Source organism: Castor canadensis, chromosome 8, assembly GCF_047511655.1.
Source record: "Castor canadensis chromosome 8, mCasCan1.hap1v2, whole genome shotgun sequence".
In the NCBI taxonomy this organism is placed as follows: domain Eukaryota; kingdom Metazoa; phylum Chordata; class Mammalia; order Rodentia; family Castoridae; genus Castor; species Castor canadensis.
The window spans coordinates 151535191-151561384 of NC_133393.1; the positions used below are offsets into that span (position 1 = coordinate 151535191).

The window sequence follows — 26194 nt, forward strand, 5'->3', positions numbered from 1 at the left end:
CTAAGAAAATATTAATACAGGTAAGTGAGAAATGATATTTGTACAAGATTTTTTTAACGAGTTGCTAATAATACTAAAAATTTGATGGGCTAATTATGGTCATACACATCTATAATTCCAGCTATCAAGGAGGCAGACAAGGATGGTGCAAGGTTTGAGGCTAGTCAAGGCAAAAAGTTAGTGAAACCCTATTTCAAGGACAAGCTAGATGTAGTGGCTCACACCTGTAATCCTAGCTACTTGGGAGGTGGAGATAGGAAGATCTTGGTCCAAGACCTGGCAGGGCAAAAGTATGAGACCCCATCTGAAATTAAAAAAAACAAAACAAAACATAAAAACAAAAGTGCTCAAGTGATAGAGCACTTGCCAGCAAGCACAAGACCCTGAGTTCAATCCCTAGTTCCACAAAAAGAAAAAAAGGAACAAAAGTAACCATCCATCATTGCTAAGTAGTTAAATAAATTCTAGTACACCAATATTATACTGTACAATACAGTACTGTTGGGACCCTTAGAAATTGTTATATCCATAGTGTTTGACACTGAATGATAATCTTCATGTTTCATTAAGCAAACAGCAGGCTACCATTTAGCATTTTGAGTGTGATCCCATTTAATTGTTTTCTAACTTTGTCTATAATGAATACATTTTTATGATTTTAAAACATTGCCTAGAGCAGGGCCCCAGTGGCTCACAACTGTAAATCGTAGCTACCTGGAAGGCTGGGAACTGGAGGATCACAGTTAGAAACCAGCCTGGGCAAATAGTTTGTGAGGCCCCATCTCCAAAATAATCAGAGCAAAGTAGACTAGAGGTGTGACTCAAGCAGTAGAGTACCTTCTTTGCAAACGTGAAGCCTTGAGTTCAAACCCTAATCTCAACAACAACAACAAAAAGCCAAACAAAAACATTGCTTAGTACAAGGTGCATAGTAAATGCAAAATGTAAGAATAGGTTGGCAGAGTGGCTCAATTTGTAAAGTTCCTGTCTAGAATGCACACGGTCCTGAGTTCAAATTCCAGTACTACCCAAAAAGGAAAAAAAACCAAAAGAATAAATTATCTTCCTTGTGTGTTGTGACTCTTGCCTGTACTCCCAGCATTTGGGATGCTGAGGCAGGAGGATTGTAAATTCAAGGCGAGCTCGGGCTGCATAGTAAGACCCTGTCTCACCACCCCCCCAATCACTCCCAAAAATTGAGGGCATGACCTTTGTAATCCAATTCTCCAACAGAACTAGGTAACCAGTACTACTAGAATACATCATTTCCCCATTTGGAAGCTTTGGATTCTTTATCCCTAAATGAAATTAATCTGACCAAATTTCAGGTTATTTTATGCTGGGTAGATGCCACAGTGCTAAGCTAGGCGAAGTGATTTATATTACCTCCAGGTCACAGGCTCCATACAGTACACATGAACTTGAGATCTTTTTGGATAAGGCATGCAGCTGCTTTCAATGCACAAATGACAACTCTAATTTTGGTTAACTTGCTTTTAAAGAGACCAGAACCAAAATACAGTTTCTTGGGGCCCCACATACTTTATTTAGCAATTTAGCCCTAAATTTCAGAAGTAGCTAAAGACAGTAATGTAGTTTGGAAGGGAAGTGAGGTGAACTTGGGTATGCCAGCCTAACTCCTGGGAAGCAGCCTGTGTCTGGCCCTATGCTCTGAATTGCATCAGGAATCTTAACTTCATTTTCTAAGCTCCATAAAACCTTCTCCCAGGCCTCCCTTTTCTGAGTTTCATGGCCCTCTATGGAAATGAGAGCCTGTGTAATTGCAGAACACAAATGATTAGAGCAGGAAACAGTGAGACAACATTAAGATGCTCCCACAGGGTGGAGCTTGGAGTTAGAGAGAGACTGTTCCTGGGGCCTGCACCTTGGTTCTTTAGGCCTCCCCTTCTCTGGCACTGAAGACCAGATGGGGGCCCCAGAGAGACCCTGCATGCCCTTTGGAACAGAGGCTCCAAGAACCTCTTCTAGGAGGTCCTTCCATGACAGGCATTCGTGGCTCATGCATCCATGGCTCATGTCTGTAAATTCTAGCTACACTCTGGAGGCAGAGATCAGGAGGATCAGCCCGGGTGAATAGTTCATGAGACCCTATCTCGAAAATATCCAACACAAGAAAAGGACCAGTAGAGTGTTCAAGTGGGTAAGAGCACCTGCCAACCAAGTATGAAGTCCGAGTTCAAACTCCAGTACTGCCAAAAAAAAAAAAAATTAGCTCCTTCCTGCAGTTGCTCAGCTTAGCCAGCTCTTCCTTACCACTCAGCCCAAGCCTGCTGCCCTGCCTGACTGATGAGGTGGTTTACAGAAGCACTCTATGTGAGGGTTGAAAGGGATTATTTTTCTTTATGTTTATTTAGTAGTCACATTCCTTCTGCCTACACACGCTTAACTTGCATTGTGAACTAAGAAAGTGACCTTTGCACACCAGCCCATGTCTTCTCCCACAAAAGGATTTTAAGAGCACTTGATGAGATTAAGTAAGTGGGTACAAGTGTCTGTGTAGTGGGTGCTCTAGAGGTATGGCTAATAGGGAGCTTCAGAAGGGTCTGTTCCTAACCAAGCACTTTGCATAAATTATTTTATTAATCCACACAGCAAAGAGGCCAAGTGTGTATTCTCCAGGCAGTCCCCCTGGTGAGGAAATTGGGACATGGAGATGAGTAACTTGCTCATGTTCACAGTGCTAAATGGTTAGCCTGGCTTTTTTTTTTTTTTTTTCTTTTTTAAGACGTGGTTTTCCTGTGTACCCCAGGCTGGCCTCAAACTTGCAATCCTCCTGCCTCATCCTCCCAAGTGCTGGGATATAGGTATGCATCACCATGCCTTACTAGACTGGCCCCTTAAGACTCGCCAAAGCCCATGCCCATCCATCACATCACCCTGCCCTTCACTCTTCAGCTTTCCATGGGGAAAAACAGGCAGCCAGTTAAGGGCTCTGAAAAACGCCAACCTCAGTGCTGATTTCCCAGAGGTTGGGATTTTACGGTAATTCTGGCAGGTTCAGTGAATTGTTAGGTTTCTCTTAATAATTTTCTTAAGGCTTTCCGTAATCTTGTGTTACACTAGGAATGTGTGAGCACTGCATTTGTGTTTTGTTTATATTTTGTGCTGAGTTTGAGGACATTTCTTAGTTGAATGATACAAGGAGGTGGACTTGGTTGGTATGGGTTGCAGTATATGTGGCAATCTGTCTACTTCTCCCTCCCACACACAACAAGTTGAGTGAAGACAGAGCAGAGTTTCAAGGTGTTAGTAAGTAATCCCACTATTTTGCCCAGCAGTGCTGCAATTGAAATGCTTAACTCCATTTGTCCCATATGGAGACCACAGTAGAAATCCTCAGCATGTTCTGCTTGCCCCATATACAACTCTTCATACCCCAGACCTCTTATCCAGACACATACTCCCACGACACACACACACATACACACACAGACTATCAGAGACTTAAGAAACTTACTAGTGGAGATTTGGGGGGATTTGTGTGTGTGTGTGTGTGTGTGTGTGTTGGTTGGTGACTATTGCTATGTTTGCTCATCCTATGGCCTTGAGAATTTGGAGGGACCATAGTTCAAGAATAATTAGTAGAGCCGGCTGCCTGTGTCTTATGCCTGTAATCCTAGCTACTTTGGGAGCTGAGATCAGGAGAATCGAGGTTTGAGGCCAGCCTGAGCAAGTACTTCGTGAAACCCCCATCTCCAAAAAAACAAGAGCAAAATGGCTTAAGCAGTAGAGTACCTGTTTTACAAGTGTGAAGCCCTAAGTTCAAACCCCAGTCCTACCAGAAAAAAAAAAAAAGCAAAGAAAATTAGTAGCTTCTTGGGTATGTATTAGAATGAGAAAAAGGGAAGGAAAGTAGACAATGTAGAGAATTAAAGATCTGAAAATAAGCGGGACAAAGCTGAGGTTCCAGGGTCTTAATAGGGAGAAACCCTAAGAAAAGGAAGGAGTCATGAGAAGTGGGTTGTTATTTGTGGAGTAAATTGGATTTGGGTAAACCTTAGGAGAATGGACCAGGGAAGAAGTCCTAGAAGCAGACTTGAAGTCTTTTGGGCTGGAATTCAGAGGTCTCAAGCACTTGGAACATGATCTATAAGGAACCAGTGGTCATCTCCTGGACACCACAGGCTCTTTGCCCACAGGGAAGAGGCGCAGCCAGAGGAGAGCCATAAGGGTCCTGTAAATCATGGCATCCAGGACTGGCCAGGTTGCTATGTCCTCATCACCTGACACTGTCCTATGGGGCAGTAGAAAGACAAAGTGAGGTGGCAGAAAACTAGTTATAATCTGGCTGTGCCCTGATTAGCTGTGTGACCTTGCTCAAGTTTTTATCCAACTTTAGACTTCATGTATAGTCTTGCTGTCCTTTCTACCCCTAAAGATCCTTCACATAGAGGCCATCAATCATTGATTTTGTGTGTGTGTGTGTGATGCTGGGGATAGAACCCAGGCCTTGTGCACGCTAGACAAGAGCTCTACCACTGATCTGCATCCCCAGCCCTTCATTTTTTTTTTTTTGTTTTTGAGACAGGGTCTTGATTTGTAGCCCAGGTTTGCCTCAAAACCATGATCCTCCTGCCTCAGCCTCCCAAGTCATGGGATTACAGGTGTGTACCACCAGGCTGAGTTATCCCTCAGTGTTTCTGAAGGCCCCAGTGGTGCCCAGGGATATACCCTAGTTGGTTAGGAGACCTAGAGCTTGTCTGGTGAGAAAGAAAAGAGTTTGAGGTAGGGTCTGATATAGCTCCATAAGGAGCAGTGCTGAAACTGGAAGTAGCCTTGTGGGCCAAGGCTGCTGCATTCCAAAGCCTTAGGACAGTGACTGCCTCACCCTTTGTGTCAGTGTCTCCTGACTTGTTTTTGCCGTATTCTTAGAAAAGCCATTGGATTTTTGTGCCCCAGTTTCTTTTCTTAGGTTTTTTTTTTTGTTGTTGTTTTTTGTTTTGTTTGAGTGGGGAGAATCAGACCCAAGGCTTTGTGCATGCTATCACTCTATCACAGAACTACATCTTCAGCCTTTGTGCCTCAGTTTCTTCAGTAAGTTTAAAAGTTAATGTTTGGGGTTACAATAAAATTACTCCTTTTCCTTCATTCACAGAGATGTTGCAGTTTGTCAGCAACCAAGTGGGAGAGTTTCCTGATTTGTTTTCAGAGCAGCTGTGTAGCTCCTTTCCTGGTGGTGGTGGTAGTAGCAGCAGCAGCGGCGGCAGTGGTGGTGGCGGCAGCAGCGGTAACAGCAACAGCAGCAGCAATGGCAGCAGCAATGGCCGGGGCAACAGTAGTGGAGCTGTGGATCCCTCAATACAGCGGTCATTCAACCAGGTTCCATTATCTTCCTTCTCTCCTTCGGCTGCCTCCCCCCAGGCTCCAGCCCTGCAGGTCAAGGTCCCTCCTGCTGCAGTTCCCACTCCACCAAGGACAACTCCTGTTCTCCAACCCCGGCCCCAGCCCCAGCCTCAACCTCCAGCTCAACTGCAACAGCAGACAGTAATGATCACCCCGACATTCAGCACTGCCCCACAAACAAGGATCATCCAGCAGCCATTGATATACCAGAATGCAGCCACCAGCTTTCAAGGTGATTCAAAAGTCAGACCTAGAACTGTTTGTTTGTTCCAAGGTTTATGTGCCTGATTGCAGACACTGCAGTTAGTTCTGTTCTCTTTGAGGAGGACAAAATATATCAATATGGTTCGGTCTGGACAAGTTTCTAGTCAGTGGTAGTATGCACTAGAACTGGTGCAGGAGCATTTTATATTCTGCTTCCTCAAAAACCTTAGTATCTATTAGACCTGCTTCAAGGGTGTCAGTCAAACAGTTCAACAAACATGGTAGATAAGGGGGCGATCTTGGTAACTGGAGGTGGAATCTTAAATAAAATTGGGCATGAAATTTGCCTAGGCAGCAGCCAGAGCTGAACACCCACAGGTAAGAACCATTCATTCAGCACACAGCTTCTCTGCATCCACTGTAGAGACAAATACAACTTTTAAAATAGGCCCTGCATCTCTGAGTATCAGGCCTCATGGCGTGTTCTCAGTATGTGTTACTGAGTGAATAACTAAAGTACTGCATTGCAGTGACTATGGGGAGCCCTGGGTGGTTTGAGTGTTGCTCTGAATTTGAAAACTCTGATATCTCCTCAGTGGGTTTCAAGAATTTGGGGGTGTGGGGTGGGTAAAATAAAAAAGCTGAGACCGTCTTCCCAAAGCACATTTCCCATCCAGAAAGGATGGAGGGAAATGAAGCCCCAGGGAGTTGTTTATTTTCAACATCTATTAACTCTTGCTGGGTGCAGTCATTTGCTGATTAACTTCCCTTACCTCTACCCCAGCTCCCAGAGTAGTAAAACAGTTTGTACTCGTTCCCTCAGACGTTGATGCAGCCCTTATGGGATGTCCTTATTCTCTAAGCCAGCTTGTAAATGGCTGTGCGCATCTTCTTCAGCAGCATGCGGGGAGTTGGGATCGTTATGAGACACTCCATCCTCCGGTTATTGCTGCAGCTACAGTGACAGCATGCACTCCACCACCATGTAACTTTTTTCTCCTCTTCCCCCAAGTTCTTCAGCCTCAAGTCCAAAGCCTGGTGACATCCTCCCAAGTACAGCCGGTCACCATCCAGCAGCAGGTACAGACGGTACAGGCCCAGCGGGTGCTGACACAAACAGCTAACGGCACATTGCAGACCCTTGCCCCAGCCACAGTGCAGACAGTTGCTGCACCCCAGGTGCAGCAGGTCCCGGTAGGTGACTGGGAAGGATTCAAGGAGGTACTGGTTGGGGCTGTCAGCTGATCCTTGGTTGCAGATGTGGTCTGCATATTAAGAAGATCAGCTTGTAGAGCTGGTAAGGGCACCTGGGCCCCAGGATGCATCTGTGAGCAACATACAGACCTGGCTGAGACTTACCTGTAGATCCACACTGATACCCACGTATACTCGGGGATGGTATACCAATTCTGGGCTAGTGACCATTAACATATAATGAGTATAAAACTGGGAGTTAAAAAAAAGTACCAAATTGTTGTCTCTCAAATGATTTTCTGTTTTCCCTATTTTCTGCGGTGTTTTTTATGTCATGTATCATAGCATTTGGACTGTATTTTCTCACTCATATGTCTTAAAAAAACAAACAACAAAAAACAGGTTTATTCTTTTTACTTCTCAGCCATGTTCTTCCTGGTTTTCTTGAGACTATCCAAAGTCAAATGTCTCTTCCTCCACCATCCACTGTGACTCATCCCTGCTCTATTCCTGCCAGCCACTAGAACTGCCCTCCTCGAAGCCTTAACAGCCAGGACTCTTTCTAGCTGTCCACTCTCCTCCTCAATGCAGTATTCAGGCTATCAAAAAAAAAAAAAAAAAAATCAGCCAACTTTTGCTTGGTGTGGTGGCTCAAGCCTATAATCCTAGCTGCTTGAGAGCTGAAGATCAGGAGGATTACAGTTCAAGGCCAGCCTGAACCAAAAGTTCTCAAGACCCAATCTCAACCAATGGCCAGATATGGTGGTGTGTGCCTGTCATCCCTGCTGTGTGGGAAAGCACAAACAGCAAGATTGTGATCCAGGTCAACCCAGGCATAAACAAAGTGCTATCTCAAAAATAACCCAAAAAGGACTGGCAAAGTGGCTTAAGTGATAAAGTGTCTGCCTAACAATCCCAAAGCCCTGAGTTCAACCCTAGTATGGCCCCAAGAAAACACCATCTTTTGAAATGGCTTCTTTGAAATTTCCTGGTGCTTTTTTAATTTCCAGTTCATGAAAATTATACTTTATTATTATTTCTTAGAGGGTTCATGCAGTAAGAAACAAGTATAAAATAAGAAAAATAATGCTGCTTTTCTTTGTTTCTTTCTCTATCCAGGTCCTGGTCCAGCCTCAGATCATTAAGACAGATTCTCTTGTTTTGACCACACTGAAGACAGATGGCAGCCCTGTCATGGCTGCAGTCCAGAACCCAGCCCTCACTGCCCTCACTACCCCCATCCAGACGGCTGCCCTTCAAGTACCAGTAAGAACTGTCTTCTCCCCTGCCCTTTTCCCTCCTCCACCTCCTTAGAGTTGTTAGGCTTCAGAGATGTTAAAGTCTACCTGCTGAGGTGTCAGAAGCTCCATAGAATATGTTGGCCTAATTATAAGCATCACCCCACTTTTAGCTTTGTTTTCCCTTGAACAAGTACCACAAGATGTGTTCAGTGGGGTTCCTGGGATCTGTAAGGGGGTGAGAAAAAACACTAGAGGAAGCCTTATTTCTGGGCAACAACTGCACAGTTGGACCATCATCTCCCAGATCCTGTTATTGATGGAGGTTTGACTTCTGAAGGACCCTAGGCTGGGTCACCAGGCAGGGAGGGGTGCCAAGGTGGGGGATATGGAAGGCAACTATTTTTCAGTTATAGAGTGTTAGCAATTTGATGGCAAATTTGTAGAAAGAAATGTACTTACTTTACTTAATTTGAGAAGGAAAAAAATATCTCATATACCAGGAGAGAGTTTTCTTAACTCTCTGGACAGTGATTCTGAAAAGAAGGTAACACCTGAAGTGCCATGGCTCCTGAGGCCTCCTGGGGCCCGATTTCATTAGCCCAGGAAGGATCTCAGACCACATAAAGTATTATCAGGAGATGCCACATGGCCAGAACCTAGCTACTTTGTGTTGTGAGGTTACTTTACTCAGGCTAATGAAGGAATAATTCTGCCCTTTTTCTAGACCTTGGTGGGCAGCAATGGGACCATTCTGACCACAATGCCTGTGATGATGGGGCAAGAGAAAGTGCCCATTAAACAGGTACCGGGCGGAGTCAAACAACTAGAGCCCCCCAAAGAAGGAGAAAGGCGGACAACACACAATATCATTGAGAAGCGGTATCGCTCCTCTATCAATGACAAAATCATCGAGCTGAAGGACCTGGTAATGGGAACAGATGCCAAGGTGGGTGCCAAGCAAAATGGTGTTTCATGCCCTGCCATCTCCCCTTAATGTCTTCGCTGTGGAAGTTAAGGAATTTTATGTTGAGTGAATGCAAAAATGACTTAGAGGTACTTTTTTATTAAAACTTCTTGGTGTTTGTCAGGATTATAAAATAATAACTAAAATATGAGGACAATGTTGAAAGTTGGTAGAGAAGTGACCTACTGGGACCTTTGACTCTGACTCTGTTCTGCTGTGACTGTGATCCCCAGAGTCAGAGGCAGAGAGAGATATCTGATACTCACCCAGAGGTCAGACATAGGATTATGTGAACCTTAGAGACCTCTAGAGAACCTTAGAGACAGCTGACATATTTTAAGCTGTGTTCACAGGTGGGTAGCAGTATTTTTACAGGAAAAAAGAAAGAGAAAGTGGAGACTGGGTCTTTGACCAAGAGCAGAGGAAACACTAGCCTCAATCTCTGCCTCCTGAGTAGCTAGGATAACAAGTGTGAGACACCAGCCCCCATGTGTTTTGATGAATGTGCCTCCTGGCAAATGGATTTTTAAAACTCTATTTCTGTTTCACTTCACCCCTGTTTTGAAAGAAAGTTTCATTATTTTCCTTATGGTGTGTAGATCTGTAAGGTATGTACCTTAAGTAAAACTACGTATCATTACTTAAGAAACGATCTCTAACAATGCTCTCGGGGTTTGTTTGTTTTGCAATAATAGGGTTTGAATCCAGGGTTTTGTGCATGCTAGACAAATGCTCCACCACTGAGCTACACCCTCAGTCTAGTGCTCTGTTTTTTGTCATCTGTTTTCTTTAAATTTTGTTTCTATGCTAGTATTATAAATGGGAATATTAACTAATACTTACTGTGTATCAATTATGTGCCAGGTTCAAAACTAAACTCCTTACATATATTGCCTCATTTAGCTGTCACTGCCAGCCTGTGATTCATATGCTGTTGTTATTCCCATGTTAAGGAGGAGAGAAGAGGTTCAGAGATAGGGAGTTTCTTGTCCCAGGTAGTCAGCATCTTGTACCCTTTAGCCATGCACAAACTCTGGCACTCTGCTCTCTCCACTTCAGCCTGCACTGGTTTTACTGTGTTTCACTCATTTTCCTTCCCAGATGCACAAGTCTGGTGTTCTGAGGAAGGCCATTGATTACATCAAATACTTGCAGCAGGTCAATCATAAACTGCGCCAGGAGAACATGGTGCTGAAGCTGGCAAATCAGAAAAACAGTGAGTATACATGTTGAGAAAGGGCTGTCAGACCTCCCAGTTGTGTGAGAATCCCGGTGACGGGTACTGGGAAGGGCCCACAGATATATATGAGACCTAGCCCAGTACCAGCCTAGGTGGGGTTTTCTTTACAGAGTTCCTGAAGGGCATCGACCTAGGCAGTCTGGTGGACAACGACATGGACCTGAAGATCGATGACTTTAATCAAAATGTTCTTCTTATGTCGCCTCCGGCCTCCGACTCAGGGTCCCAGGCTGGCTTTTCCCCCTACTCTATTGACTCTGAACCAGGAAGTCCCCTATTGGATGATGCAAAGGTATGAGTTTGTTCATTTTGTGGTTTTTTTTTTGTGGTACTGGGGTTTGAACTCAGGCTTCACTTGCTAGGCAAGTGCTCTACCACTTGAGCCATGCGTCCAGCCTAAGTATGAACTTTTAAAATTTCCTAGCCCTTGAATTGTCTTTCATCTCCCATAAGAATACAGTAGGGCAGCCACAGGGAAGTGGTCAAACCAGATGTCAGGAGGGCCTAGACTGTAAAGGAACAGTAGTTCTGTGAAATTAGCTAGGTCCTAGAGAATAAAGAAGAAGAAAACCATCGCCGTGTGGTAGCCCACACCTGTAATCCCAACACTTGGGAGCTGTAATCCCAACACTTGGGAGGCTGAAGCAGGAAAATTCAAACTTCAAGGCCAGCCTGCGGTCTCAACACACACACACACACACACACACACACACACACACACACACACACAAAACAGGGAAATAGGGTGGGAGAGGGGGGAGAGAACTACACCGTCCCATGGGTTTAACTGGTCCATGCTAAAAGGCCCCATCAGAAAGAAATGAGTGCCAGATCTAGAATGAGGACACTGAACAGCTGTTGGGTGGGCTCAGGGAGTTGCTAGAGGCATCTCATTACTTCCCTCTGCCAGTAATGGGCCTGGCAAGATCTCTTTGTGAGGGTAATCAGTTGGTTTAGGACAAGGCTGCCTCTGGGTATTCTTTTCCAGAAATGACTACAATTTGCAGTCTAACAGATAACATTCCAACCAAGGGCTTTTAATTTTGTGTGTTTGTGTGTGTGTGTGTGTGTATAATGTGTGTGTGTGTGTGTGTGTGTGTGTGTGTGTGTGTGTGTGTATACATATAAAAGCCCCTGGCAATTGCAGTTTAATGGAATTAGTTAAAAGAGACTCTGAACCTAATGATCTTCCTAGGAACATTTGGAGACCACTGGATCCTATACTGTGTTTTGACACAGCATAAAATTTCATCCTAGTTTATGTTTTTGGCTAAGCTATTTATTCTATCACATACTTACTTTTACTAAGGAAGCTCTGTTTTGAAATGTTTTATAAATGTGATCCTGTTTGGTAACAGAAGGCCATATGACATATTATTTGAATTAGCTAAAATTCTGAGTCATCAGAAGAAATTTTCAAAGAGTTTTAAAACATTAAAAAGTGATATATGGTAGGTACCAACCTTCCCTGGGACCAGGAAAAATGTAGCGCCGTCCTTCCTTCCTTGCCCATGTGGGCTATCAGGACCTCTGCATTCGATTCTTTCTCTGTAAAATAGGAGAGGAAAAAAGCAACGTTCAAGTCTTAAAATAGGCAAACTCCTTTAGACGGATCCATGCTAAAATATAGTCTTTAATCATCTCTATTGAGGTATAATTTATATGCAATAAATATGCCTATTTTAAATGTACAATACCAGGAGTTTTAGCATATATGCACACCTATGTAACTGTCACTGTGATCAAGATGTAGAGCATGTCTAACATCCCCAAAAGCTCTTCCTACACCCTTGCAGGTAGTTCACACACCTCTCTCCAACCTCTGGCAACCTCTGATCCATCAACATACAGTCAGATTACTTTTGCCTGTTCTAGAATTATACAAAAACAGAATCTTGTAGTATGTTCTCTTTTGTTATAGAGATCCCTTTTAAAAGAAAATTCCCCCTGCCTTTATTCTTTAGAGCATGTACTTTTCTCAGTCAGCAAGCGGGAGAATGCTCCAGGGTTTGAACATAAGACTGAATTGTGGACATCTTAACTCCTTCTGGCTTTATTCCTGTCTGACTTAACAGTTATAAAGTGCTATAAAAACCCTCTCAGTATTCATTCTAACCCTGAGGCCTTGTTTTGAAGGTCAAAGATGAACCAGACTCTCCTCCTGTAGCACTGGGCATGGTGGACCGCTCTCGAATTCTTCTGTGTCTCCTCACCTTCCTGGGCCTGTCCTTTAACCCCCTGACTTCCCTGCTGCAATGGGGAGGAGCCCACAACGCTGACCAGCATCCATACTCAGGCTCTGGACGCAGTGTGCTATCATTTGAGTCAGGTAGGTGGGGAAACCCTTCATGCCACCTGGGAGTAGGTGGACTGCTATGGCAGGAGAAGGACCCTCTGTACAAACTACATGATTTATCTACCTAATCCAAAAGGAGTGGGCCCCCACCTACTTGATTCTGACAGCAACTAATCTAAGTTACATTTTAGAAGTAACAAGGGAAACTTAAAAAAGTTCAGTCAGGAAGAGCAAAAGTTATTCAGAAATCTGCATTGTTATAATTACCCTGGGGGAAGGGCGTAGAGGAGGAAAGAATAGAACCTTTTAGGGCAGGATGTGGTGGGGTTTTTTTACATGAGATATGAAACTAAGGTCCAAACCCTCTTGGCCAAGTTTTTTGTGGCATTCAGCTCCATGGTGGCAGGGGCTATATATAGGATTCTTATTTAGGCTATAGAATTGTCCACCCTTTCTTCTGAAAGTGAGGTAGAAAACTTTTTGATGTCATACTTCTGGGGTCCGTTAGGTGCCCAGTTGTTTCACAAGACCCTTCCTGGTGGTCTCAGCTGGGATACTTCTCTTTAGGTTCTGGTGGCTGGTTTGACTGGATGATGCCAACTCTCCTCCTATGGCTTGTAAATGGTGTGATTGTCCTGAGTGTCTTTGTGAAGCTACTAGTCCATGGGGAGCCAGTGATCCGGCCACACTCACGCTCCTCAGTTACCTTCTGGAGGCACCGGAAGCAGGCAGACCTAGACCTTGCCAGGGTAAGTTCCATCTTCACTTTTTCTCATCCTCTCCCAGGCTTGGCCAGTAACCCAGCAACTGGTGTTGAGTCCCTAGTGTGGATAAAGTCCACATAGGATAAAGTCCTGTGGCAGGTGCTGGTGGTAAGGTAACTAAGAAGAGAAAGGGACCCTATGCCTGAACAGTCACAGGACAGTGGAGAAGAGGGCACTATGAATAAGTCATGCCATGGTCACAAGGTGATCTGTCATCTATGCTATGACATACAGTGTTTTGGGATCTTGGGGCAGAGGATATGAGTTATGATTGAGGAGATCTGGGGTGAGAGTGGGGCTGTCTAGGGCAGAAAGGATAGGCAGGTGTGGCAGAAGAGCCCTCTAAGCTTACTGTGTCATCAGTAAACTGGCAAGTTCAGTGGGTATATCTGGAGTGCAAGATATGTCAGAGAGAGGTGAGAGCGAAGGCTGGTAATGTGACTAGGCCCAAACTGGAAAGGACTTTGACTAGTAACTAACTTAGGACTTTATTTCCAATTCTCTGGAAAACCAGGGAAGATTTTTGAGCAGGAAAACTAGCTGGAAGTTTTCATTTGAAATCAGTAAGGGGAGTTTATGGGAAGGATCCTATGGCAACTCACAGTACTGAAGGAAGAGTTAAATGTACACGTCTCAGGAGACATGTGAACCAGAACATTCCTGAGCAGCAGTAAACCGTGAACCTACTCTCTCCTCCAAAGTCTATTAAAACAAAAATGCAGCTGGTCGCAAGTGGCTATACTTGTAATCCTAGCTATTTGGGAAATTGAGATCAGAAAGATTGTGGTTCAAGGCCAGCACTGGCAAATAGTTCACAACCCCCGGCTGCAAAATAACCAGAGCAAAATGGACTGGAGGTGTGGCTCAAGCAGTAGAGCACTTGCTTTGCAAAAAAGAAGCCCTGAGTTCAATCCCCAGTCCCACCAAAAAAAAAAAAAAAAAAGCCATAGCAAGGCCAGTAACCATTTTACCCTCTTATTCCTTTGTAGGGAGATTTTGCAGCTGCTGCTGCCAACCTAAAAATATGTCTATCAGTTTTGGGCCGGGCACTACCCACCTCCCGCCTAGACCTGGCCTGTAGCCTCTCCTGGAACGTGATTCGCTATAGCCTGCAGAAGCTGCGCCTGGTGCGCTGGCTGCTCAAGAAAGTCTTCCAGCGCTGGCGGGCCACCCCAGCTACTGCAGCTGGCTTTGAGGATGAAGCCAAGAGCAGCGCACGTGATGCAGCCCTGGCCTATCATAGACTGCACCAGCTTCACATCACAGGTGAGGGGCCAGTTGCTGCTACCAAGTTTGTTACAAAGTATCCCATGCTATCTCTTCTTAGCTTGGTTTGCCATGTCTTCATCCTGGTTGAAGCCCCTTTTACAGTATTTTAGACAAGCCTTCCACCTGTATGTAACTGTAGTTCATTATCTTTCTTTTTTTTTTTTGGCAGTACTGGGTTTGAACCCAGGGCCTTGAACTTGCAAGGTAAGCACTCCACCACTTGAGCCATGCCCCTATCACTATAGGGTGATGCATTCTGTTTTGAGCACAATGTTTGCAAACATTAAAAAATGTTTTTTAAAAAAAATGACTGATTGCAGTGGTTCAAGAATGTAATCCTATTCCTTGGGAGACAGAGATCAGGAAAAACATGGTTCAAGGCCAGCCCAGGTAAAACAATGTAATGTCCCATCTCAGCCAATCTCTAGGCACCATGGAGTGCCTGTCATTCAAGCTATGCAGGGAAGTATAAATAGGAGGATCACTGTCCAAGCCGGCCCAGACATAAAGCCAGACCCTTTCTCAAAAATAACCAGTGCAAGGCTGGGATGTAGCTCAGTGGTAGAGCACTTGCCTAGCATGTATGAGGCCCTGGGTTCAATTGACAGCACCAAACAAGAAAAGACAAAAAATAAAATAACAATGCAAAAAGAACTGGTGGAATGGCTCAAGCGGTAGAACATCTGCCTACCAAGCCCCTGAGTTCAAACCCCAATACCATTTCCCCCCGCCCAAAAAAATGTAAACCCAGTAATATTTTACACTCTGTGTGCCTTATAAAAATGGCATATCATGAATTACTTGGCAATAACATTTAAATTAATGAGACTTTAAATTGATGGCATCTTAGACTTGATGTAATATAATCCTTCATTTTATTCAGTAAGCTGCTGCTCTAATAGAAAGGCGGTCAGGGCAGCAAGTAGATGACAGTTTTTACATTGGGAAAAAGTGGATTCCTACTGGGGAGGAGTTCAAGGAGGTAAAGTCTTGGTTCCTCACAGAAGAATGTATAGAAGTCAGCAGCTCTGCAGATGTGCCTTCCAGGCAGAGAGATGTTCTCAGGCAGTATTCCAGTAGTCATAGAATGAGCCGTGCAGGGAGAGGAAGAGGGAGCCAGGCCACAAGAGTTAGGGAAGGGTCTGAATGCCAGATTAGGGATCTTGTATATCATAGGATCCAGTGAAGGGTGCTAGGAAAATAATTTTAAAAACCTGATTAGATTGGTTCTTCTGAAGTTGAAGAGGTTTGCTCTAGTGGATTGGATTGGATCAGAGATTGGATTAAGGCCGGAGTTGGAGACCAAATAGGAACAAATGCAGTTGGAAGATGAAAGAAGCTTTAAGGGCATGTGGGGAGAAAATGAGCAGGTAGAATGATTGGACTTGGGAACTAATTGGATGTAATATGTAAGGGAAAGAGCTGACGAGGATGGTTCCCTGGCCTCTTGCTCGGGAGTTTGGTTGAACAGTAAAGGAATCAGGAGGAAGAGCAGTTTTCCCAGGAAAGGGTGATGTGTTCTGTTTGGGGCAGTTTCCCCTAGGACACAGACTGTTCTGTAGGTAGCTGAACCTGTGGAACCTGCGTCCCAGAGAAGAAAATAGGCTCTAGATAGCTGATGAGAAAGAGGGCTAAAAGGTAACTCTAGGGTATGACCCCAGGAAGATGTTGGAAATCGCTGGTGGCTGTGAGGAACTTTAGCAGAAGAGGAGCCATCCCAGGTATCAAGGATGGAGGAGTGACCAGGAGATGACACAGTGGACCATTTAAGCAGCTTTAACAGAAGAGTTTTAGCAAAAGGTCCATATCTGCAAATCTTTTTGCAGAAAAGCAAGAAAAAAAATCTTGCTTTTTTTCTTCTGTCTCTTGGTGTGTTCTTAAAACAGATGAGTCCCACACCCAGTTGTCTGATCAGTAGACTGTGTCCTCCTAGCTATCAAGTTTTATAGAATTCCAGCTGGGAAGTTTCACATCACTCATTCCTTCCACACTGAGCATTCTCTGGGACAGGGTCTGTGGTAGTCATTGAGGCGACATAGGTGAGTAACACCTTGGTGTTCATACTGCACTCTACCTTCCTCCCCCTGAAGGAGAAAGCTTGGAGCTCCAATGGGGAAGCAGAATGAATTATGGGTGCTCCCCATGCTAATGAAAAAAGACAGCTAAGAGGGAAGAACCCTCAGCTGAGCAAAATCTGAGACCTAACTTTGCCATCATCTGGAACCTTAGCACTGACACTTCTGTGGCTACCCTTGAGGCAAGGCGACAGCTTGCATTTGCCACCTTCAGGCCTTCGTACTGAGGACTGAAGCAAGTAACAGTATGAAAGCTTCAAGACAACTGTGACCTTGGTCCTGTGCAGGGGCACCTTTTTCCTTCATCTCAGGATTGCCCCCAGATGGACCACTGTGAAGTTTTCATAGGGGAAGACATAGTAAGCCTTTCCTGGCCACCTACTAAACCAACATGTGTCTAGCTCTTATTGGTCTGTCTTTTCAATGGAATGTGTGGAATGTGTACTTTGGGGATTATGAAAATAAATTTAAATGGGTTTTGGGTTTTGTTTTTTGGTTTTTTCATTACCTTCATTGAAATGTTTGGAAACTTAGAACTATATGAACAGAATGTGGCTATCCTGTTGACAGTGTCTGAGCCAGGTGTCATGTCCCCAGTTATCTTGTGAGGTAGACCAGAGCACATAGCTAGTAAACTGCAGAGCCTGGTGTCACATCTGGTCCTGATCACAAAGGTCACCTCCTTTCTCTTCTGGTACCACTGTTACTCAGGACTGTGCTAGAGAAAGCAGGAAGGTATTTGAGTTTGGAGAATCTGTCAACATTAGTGTCTGTTTCTGCCTGCCCTAGGGAAGCTTCCTGCAGGATCTGCCTGTTCAGATGTACACATGGCTTTGTGTGCTGTGAACCTGGCTGAGTGTGCCGAGGAGAAAATCCCACCAAGCACACTGGTTGAGATCCATCTGACAGCTGCCATGGGGCTCAAAACCTGGTGTGGAGGCAAGCTGGGTTTCTTGGCTGTGAGTACCTTTCAGTTCCCTTCCACAAATCTCTGCTGAGCACCTTCCCCAGACAGGAACTAAAAAGCAGTGTTGGCCCTAACCTGGGGTGCCTACCACCTAAAGGGGCAGGTATTCGTTCACTCTTTCATTCCACAAATACATAGCAGTGAATAAAACAGACCAACATTCTTCCTTTCCTGGCTCTTACAGACACAAGCTTTATAAGCAGGACATGTTGGTGCCTTTAGGTAAGAAGATTGATTTAAGGATACATTGTGAATGTATGTGGGCATTAGTATTTGACTCTTCATTCTTATAGTCTTCTAGTTATATCTCTTGGTTGTTTTTTTCACCCAGAAGGTATTTATTGGTCACCTTGTACCAGTCACAGCACTATGGATCCAGAAGTGAAAGCCTGTGCCTATCTACAAAGAACTCAGTGGTAGGAACTGAGGTTATGCCTCCTCTGTGCCTGGCAAGGTGCCAGTCATGGTTATTCATGGTTGGCTAATTCCCAGTCCTTGTTAGTAGCTAGTTCATAGCATATGCTGACCTCAGGCTTTCTCTTACTCTAGCAGAGACAGGCACATTTTACTCAGTGCCCCACTTTGCATAGACTGCTGAACACAATAGATATGTGTTCAGAATGCAGTTATAACATCTCAGTTTGTTTCTGTATCTCAGTAGTGGAGGTGATACACTGAGAATGAACAGGAGCATGCTCTGTTGTGGCACTGATATGCTTCCTAAAGTGATTCACTGTAGCCTAGGTGACAAAGGGCATAAGGAAACCCAGTGTCTTTTGTTCCTATGTCCATAGATAAGACATCCACCCTTGATTCAGTTATTCAGCAAACTTTACTGAGCACCTGCTCTGGGCAAGGACTGCAGAGTGGATGGTACACAGAAGTGTTCAGTCAGGCTTTCAGGAAAGTGCAAGGATGAGTGTTTGAGCAGGGGCTAACCTTGGGTAGAACAAGCTGGGCTCCTGACCATGTCTTTGTGGAAGACAAAGTGGGCTTTCTGGGAAAGGTGCATTAAGGCTGAGAGCAGGAGATATTGGCAAGGCCTTTCCCCTATTCAGTTTGTCTTAGTGCCCTAGGCTGTGTCATCATGCTTATAACTTTTTTTGCTCCTAAAATTATTTGAAGGCATTAATTTTATCAAACCATGACATACATACAGAAAATGTACACATTTAACTTACACCTTGATGAAAGTAAACTCACCCATGTAACAACCACCCAGAAGCCTCCCTGGGCTCTTGCTACTCTTCCTGCATCCCTCCCGCCACAACCCTATTATGAATTCTGTCACTGTAGTTTAATCTGCCTACTGTTTGTTTCTGTAGATCTTTATTGAAGTACAATATGAATGTAAAAAAGTACACAAATCATAAATATACTGCTCAATAACTTCACAATGTAAACTATCTATCTAATCAGCAGCCAGATCAAGACCTCAGAAACCTGCCTTGAGTCTCCCTTGTAGGCACTAAACTGTTCCTTTCTCAAGTCCTACAGCCAGTGGTAACAGCTATCCTGATCACTAAGATGTTTTGCCATTATTTATGTTAGGAGAGAAGGTTGTATGTATTGTTTTGTGTCTGGCTTCTTCTGCTCAGTATCATATGTAAGACTGATTTACGCTGTCATACAGAGTTACAGATTGTTCATTCTTACTGCTTTATAGTATACACTGTATGTTTAGATGGACTTTTGAGTTGCTTCCTACTTGTGGTTGTTCCTGAAGTACACTGCTTTGAATATCCTATACACATCTTTCAGTGAATATATGGCTACATTCAAGGAAAAGCATTGTCAGTTCAGAGGTTCTGCACATTTCCAAAGTGGTGCTAAATTCCACTCTCTTAGTAGTGCAGAATAGCTGCCACTTCATATTGTCGTCAAACACTGGTAGTGTCAGAGGGATTTTTTAGTCCTTTTGGTATATCTAATTGTGGTTTTTATTTGCCCTTTCGAAGTGGTTAATGATGTTGAACACCTTTTCATATATTTACTGTCAATTTGGATAGTCTCTTGTGAAAATCCTTTTCAAGTCTTAGCTGTTTTTTATTTGGGGTGTCTGTGTTTTTATTGATACAGCTCTGTATTGTGTATTTGATGCTTTGTTAGATATATGCTTTGCGAATGTCTTTTCTCTTAATTATGTCTGCTAATGAGCACACGTTCCTAATTTTAATGAAATCTGGATTATTAATCTTTTCCTTTGCAGTTAAACACTGTGTTCTGTTGAACAAATCTTTGCCCTCCATGAGACTCATGAAGATGTTCTCCAGTGTTGTCTGTTATAGTCTATTACAAGCAATGGCTTTTGGTTTTTGGTTTTTGGTTTTTACTCTACATGCGCAGATCCCCAATCCACTGAAAATGTTTTTTGTATGAGTTGAAGGTAGAGGTACAAAAATCACTTTTTTTTTTTCCATATGGGGATCTACCTGACCCAGTACCTGTTATTTTAAAAACTATCTTTTGCTGGTGGAGTGACTCAAGTGGTAGAGGGTCTGCCTAGCAAGCATGAGACCCTAAGTTGAAACCCCAGTACCACCAAAAAAAAAAAAAAAAAAAAATGTTTCCACTACAGAGTGGTACCTTGTTTTATACATCTAGCGTCCATGTGTAATGGGTCTGGTGCTGAACTCTAGTCAGTTCCATTGCATCACCACACAGCTCTACTGGCTCACTTTTTCTAATACTTTTTATTTTTTTCTTTCGGTGGTTGTGGTAGTACTGGGGTTTGAGCCACATTCACAGTCCATTTGGCTCTGGTTATTTTGGAGATGGGGTATCGCAAACTATTTACCCAGCTGACCTACTGCAGTCTTTCCAATCTCAGCCTCTCAAGTAGCTAGGGTTATAGGTAAAAGCCACCAGCACCCAGTCTGAGCGCAATTCTTTTTTTGGGGGGGCAGTGGAGGTGGGGGCAGTACTGCAGTTTGAACTCAGCACCTGCCTAGCAAGTGTGAGGCCCTGAGTTCAAACTGCAGTACTGCCCCCACCTCCACTGCCCCCCCAAAAAAAGAATTGCGCTCAGACTGGGTGCTGGTGGCTTTTACCTATAACCCTAGCTACTTGAGAGGCTGAGATTGGAAAGACTGCAGTAGGTCAGCTGGGTAAATAGTTTGCGATACCCCATCTCCAAAATAACCAGAGCCAAATGGACTGTGAATGTGGCTCAAGTGGTAGAACACCTGCTTTGTAAGCACAAAGCCGAGTTCAAAACCCAGTCCTACCAAAAAAAAAAAAAAAAAAGCTCGGCCTGGGGGAGTTACTTAAGCGGTAGAATAACCTGAATCCGATTCCCAGTATCACCACCAAAAAACAAAACAAAACAAACAAAAAAATCAACATACCTAGAGAAGAAACAGAGGCAGGAGAATCACAAGTTTGAGGCCCATCTGGCCTACACAGCAAGTCCCAGATCAGCCTAAGCTTTATAGTAAAACCCTGTCTCCACAAAAAACTCAGCTTAAAAAAAAAATGTATTTTAACTTAATGATTTTTTTTTCCTAGAATGAGAAGATTTAGTTTTAATTTTAATTTTATTTTATTGTTTTTACATTTATTTACTTACACGTGTATACATTATTTGGGCCACCTCCCCACCCCCCAACTTAATGATTTCTTAAATGATCTCTGTCGGTTCCTCCTACCATATGACCTAAATGGGATTTTTCTTTCTTTTTTTTTATTTTGCAACACTTGGGTTTGAACTCAGGGAGTCATGCTTGCTAGGCAGGCAGTCTTACAGCTTGAACCACTCCACCAGCCTTTTTTTGTGTTGGGCCCCATCCCCTCACTCTACACAGGGTCTCCTACTAAACTATTTGTCCGAGGCTGACTTTGAACCAGAATCCTCCTGATCTCTGCCTCCTGCAAGGATTACAGGCATGAGTCACCAGTGCCCAGCTCTGATCAGACTTTGTTTTGTGCTTCTGTGTGTGACATTTGGGCCCTTCTGAGATACCAGTTGGTCCTCACAATCCTTGGAGGATTCACCATGCTTCCTTGCTGATCAGGCCTGTGAAGCAGGTTTTCTTTGGGAGAAAGTGCCAACTGTTAGAAAGTTCTGGAACTTCAGAGGCCTTGGAATCACAGCCTCTATTACTGCTCAACTGCAGGTCTTCCACAGTTACCAGTTCAGATTCAGTGAGTGCTTTGAGGGTCATAGAAGGTGATGGGGTTCTTCTCCATTTGCTCTCCAATATCCTGTATTCAATTCTGGTCAGCAAACAGGAGGAAAGACTGTTTAATGCCAGTGGTCCTGGGATTAGAAATTTAAGTGAAATGCCTGCCTTGTCCCATAAGATGCTGGAAGAATGTCAGTGTGTGTCTATCTATAGAGCAGTTTAGGTAGTTTTCTCTCAGATTCCGGCAGCTCTCTCCAGGTTCCCCTGGAGAGAGTCTGTTTGCATCCTTGAGTGGTTGTGCTTTAGCCGTGCTATTTCTGACCCTGGCATTCAAGTCTTCTGAAGTTGTTACGTTAACTGATGACTGGTTGGAGCCCAGTAAAGGTCAGAACCATGAGACTACCCGACCATGAGATGAATGCTCTCATGATGAAGGAAGTGACTGAAGTGGAAGGGGGAGGTTCTTGGGCTCCTGATCTAGGCTCCCTGATCATCTGTGCTTTTTTTCCCCTGTCTTCCTTTGCTCAAATCCCTATTCAGATTGACCTGTGTTGGAAATCATGGGTTTCAGAATAAAGATATATATCCTCATTCAAAAAATTGTTGAACTTCTGACAGACAACATTCTTCCTGTAATTCTTATACTGTGGCCTTGGACTAGTGTTATACTGCCAGGTGGAGTTGTCCTGGACACTGGGACACTGGTGCATTGAGTTCACAGCAGAACTCATTGTACTTCGTGGTCTTCCCTCACAGGCTAGGGCTTATGCAAGGGAGGCATGGGTGTTTCTGTAGGGGCTGTCCTTACAGGGCCACACACACATACCTGCACATGCCTTTGTGGTCCAAAGCAAGCCTCCCAGCTATCCCTTTGCACCAATGGTGCCTATTGTGATACTGAGAGCTGGCTGTGTCTGGGCTAAATTATTCATACTCAAGGGTAAAAGAGCTGAAAAATTAGTAAAAGCAAAATATAATTTTGCCTAGAAATAGTCTGAATGATACATAATTAAAAGGACATGAGAACAAGTCCCAGGATTGAGGAGGAGCTGCCTGGCTCAGTGCTCACAGGGTTCTTAGTGTAACCAAGAAACCTCCAAAGAATTCTTTTGGGCAAACAACCCCCCACACATCCTGCAGGTTGAATGCCATCAAGTAAGAAGTAGATTCTAAAAGGGTTAGACAGGCTCAGAAGGAGATGCAATAGGGACCTCATGTGTGCCTTGGGCTACTCCCTACTGCCTGCTGGGGTGTGGACCTGACTGCATGCCTGGCAGGGTGCCAGAACAGAGCTAGCTTCCCACATTTCTGTGGTGTGGAGTTTACTTCTAGGGGCTCATGCAGGTCTTCCATTGATCTCCTCCAAATTGGCCTCTACCCTGGTGTTTTCTGATGACTCCATGATAGCTGCAGCCAGCATTCTGCTACCTTGGTATCACTCCTGGTCCTTGTCTTTCCACAGAGCTACTTCCTCAGTCGTGCCCAGAGCCTGTGTGGCCCAGAGCCCAGCACTGTCCCTGACTCCCTGCGCTGGCTCTGCCACCCCTTAGGTCAGAAGTTTTTCATGGAGCGAAGCTGGTCAGTGAAGTCAGCAGCCAAGGAGAGTCTATACTGTGCCCAGAGGAACCCAGGTGAGAGCGCCTTCACCATTGCTTAGAATTGGAGATAGCCTTGGGAGCCACCCTTGCTGCAGGTTTCTGGGTACCAGACACAGAGATGCTTAAATCTATTCTTTTTAAAAACCAAGGCTCTGAGAGCCTAAAGAACTAGCCTGAGATCCCAATCCTGGTCAGACCCTATCTGTGGCTGAGTTGGGTTTACAGCTCTGTTCTCTTGTACAGTCAGAGCCTGGATCCTTACATCCAAATACCACACATGATAAGATGTGACTAAGCACCAACTGTATTCTTAGCCCTTGTTCTAGGCACTTTGGAGGCACAGAGGGTGTGTGGAGCTTGCTGTTTTCTGGCTTCTGGGCTTTCTGTTCCCATTGGGAAAGCAGAGAGACATATATGGAGCAGGGAAGGAACAATAGGCGGCAAGCAGTTGTCAAGTGCTCAGAGTGGTGACAGGGATGACAGAGCTTCAGGCGTTGAAAGGAAATTCAGGCTTCTGTCCCTGACATTTGATAGTGATTGGAGTTGACTTGCTCTGCCTTGGAGCAGTAGAGGCTGGTGCGGTAGACTCAGACCCTGAAAACAGTGGCTTTCTGCTTTGTGATGTGCTTTCCTCTCTGAATACAGAGTCTGCAGGCATGGGAGAGAGGGCTATCTTTTTTTTTTAATTACTCAATATAAGAACCAAAATGTGAAGGACAAAAGTAAAAACAATTCCAAGTCTTCCAACCCCGTTCCCACTGACAATTTGTCTACAGCATAGATGTGCCACAGACTTGTTGAACCTCTTGCAGTTCACAGGTGTGGATCTTGTCATATAGAAATTGTTCATAAATATCCCTGCTCTTCTTAGTCAGATGTCTTCCATATATGGGGAGGGAAAAGAGGCTGTTGATGCCATGATTGAGGCCTACTGTAAAGGGACTTGTTTGTGACAATCAGCTATTGCAAGTATTTAAGGGCCCCTTGTCTAGTCAACTCATCCAGAGCATCGCTAATCAAAGATTCCATGACAAAGCTCTGGAAAAGTAAAGGAGTTGGTTCTTCATTGTCAGGAGCTGTACAACAGTTACCACTTTGGCCTTTTTCTCCATAACTGGCTGTTCTCCTGAGCCACAAAAAGAAGAGACAGTCTTTGAGATGCAGTAGAGTGTGTCTTTCATTTTCTGTTTTCTGACAAGGGTTACAGTCATTTCCAATTTTGAAGTTGTGAGCACTATGCTGAAAGACACACACACACACACACACACACACACACACACACACACGACTGGGGGTGTCAACCCTCAGTCCAGCAGGGTGGTTCTGGGGTATTTGATCCTCATTACAGGGCACAGCTATTTCTTGGGTTCTTCTCATTATCTTTTCTTAATGAAGACAAAAATGTTCATAAGACCCATTTCTTTGGGGGGTTTTTTGTTTTGTTTTGTTTTTTAACCCTTCTCCTTGTCTTTCTGATCTTCAGCCGATCCCATTGCCCAGGTCCACCAGGCCTTCTGCAAGAACCTGCTGGAGCGAGCTGTGGAGTCCTTAGTGAAACCTCAGGTCAAGAAGAAGGCAGGGGACCAGGAAGAAGAAAGCTGGTAAGATCCCCAGGCCACCCCTCTCCCTTGGGGCTGGTCCGCCCAGGCAGCACTCCTGAATCAAAATAGCCCTGGCATCAGGTCAGCCAGGAAACAGAATGATTTCTTTGTGTTTATTTCTCAAAAATAGAACTCTAACTTAGACCCAGAACATCCCTTTTCCCCCCTTTTCCTATTCCCTTTACCAGATGGATCCAATTGTTGGCACAAATTAGGAATTTGATTAGTTTGCTTTGCTTTTGGGGTTAGAGACAAGTGGGGCCTATTGAGAAGGGATAGGAATAGGATACAGAGAGCTCAGCAGAAGACAGAACTTTGGTTGGAAGATCTTGGAAACCTAGCCCTTCCATAGGCATGCAGTTTTTGTTTTGAGGGGTTGGAAGTTATTTGTTCAGAAAGGATCTTATTGACATAGCTCAGACAGACTGGCTTTGAACTTGGGATTCTTCTGCCTCAGCCTCCCAAGTACTGGGATTACAGGCATGTGCCACCATACCTAGAAGAGTGTGTTTCTGATTTTGTTTCTGTTTTTGTTTTAACTCTTTACATAGTTACTGATTATAGCCTTTCCTTAACCAAATAAGACCTGAGAAGCAGAGAGGTGTGAAAGTCACTCGTACAGAGCCCAGATCCTGACTGGAGTTCACCTGCGGGAGGGAGGAGGTTCTGCCTGAGCAATAGAAAACTTGACACTGGAAATGGGCCTGGAGGAGAGGGAGGAAAGAGAGAGGCTGGCCCTCCTGGTAGAATGAGGAGTGTCAATGACAGCCCCAAACACTTGACAAAGGCTGGCCTGTGGAATGTATTTTGTAGAGTGTGCCTGGGCAAAGCTGGGAATGCCTGGGGATATTGGGGAGAAAGGACCAAAAAGGACTATTGAGTCTTAGAGCTGGCAAGCTAAACACCTAGGCCATCAGTGTGGCCTTTCTTTACATTTTTGTGAATGCAAAACTTTTCCTTCTAGTGAATTCTCCAGTGCTCTAGAGTACCTGAAATTACTTCATTCTTTCGTGGACTCTGTGGGATTTGTGACCCCACCATTCTCCAGCAGTTCGGTGCTCAAGTCAACCCTCGGTGAGAATCCACAGTCCAGAGGTGTTCAGTTCTTTCCAGCCTTCCTTTCTGGGTCCAGGGTTAATCATGAGTGTGTACTAAAGCATCTTCTCTGGCCTCAGATTTGTATCTAAGGTCTCCAGGTAGTCCCAACCTACAGTTACTCTTACTGGGAAGCATTCTGAGAATAAGAAATAATCGTCTTCATACAAGTGGGATAGTGAGTGAGTGAATATCCTC

At 44.3% G+C, this 26194-nt stretch overlaps 1 protein-coding gene across 2 annotated transcripts in view; it reads left to right on the top strand.

Moving 5' to 3' along the window:
- Srebf2 (sterol regulatory element binding transcription factor 2) overlaps positions 1 to 26194 on the top strand; it is a 60638-nt gene that overhangs the window by 23784 nt on the left and 10660 nt on the right. Inside the window, exons 2-14 of one of the 2 annotated variants that reach the window (XM_020168194.2) lie at positions 5117 to 5596; positions 6581 to 6762; positions 7882 to 8028; positions 8728 to 8949; positions 10069 to 10183; positions 10318 to 10499; positions 12344 to 12536; positions 13071 to 13252; positions 14257 to 14533; positions 17401 to 17570; positions 23165 to 23333; positions 24784 to 24901; positions 25866 to 25975. In XM_020168194.2, coding sequence (XP_020023783.2) covers positions 5117 to 5596; positions 6581 to 6762; positions 7882 to 8028; positions 8728 to 8949; positions 10069 to 10183; positions 10318 to 10499; positions 12344 to 12536; positions 13071 to 13252; positions 14257 to 14533; positions 17401 to 17570; positions 23165 to 23333; positions 24784 to 24901; positions 25866 to 25975 — 2547 coding nt within the window. The remainder of the gene's footprint in view (positions 1 to 5116; positions 5597 to 6580; positions 6763 to 7881; positions 8029 to 8727; positions 8950 to 10068; positions 10184 to 10317; positions 10500 to 12343; positions 12537 to 13070; positions 13253 to 14256; positions 14534 to 17400; positions 17571 to 23164; positions 23334 to 24783; positions 24902 to 25865; positions 25976 to 26194) is intronic. The other variant, XM_074084582.1, reaches the window with a different exon arrangement.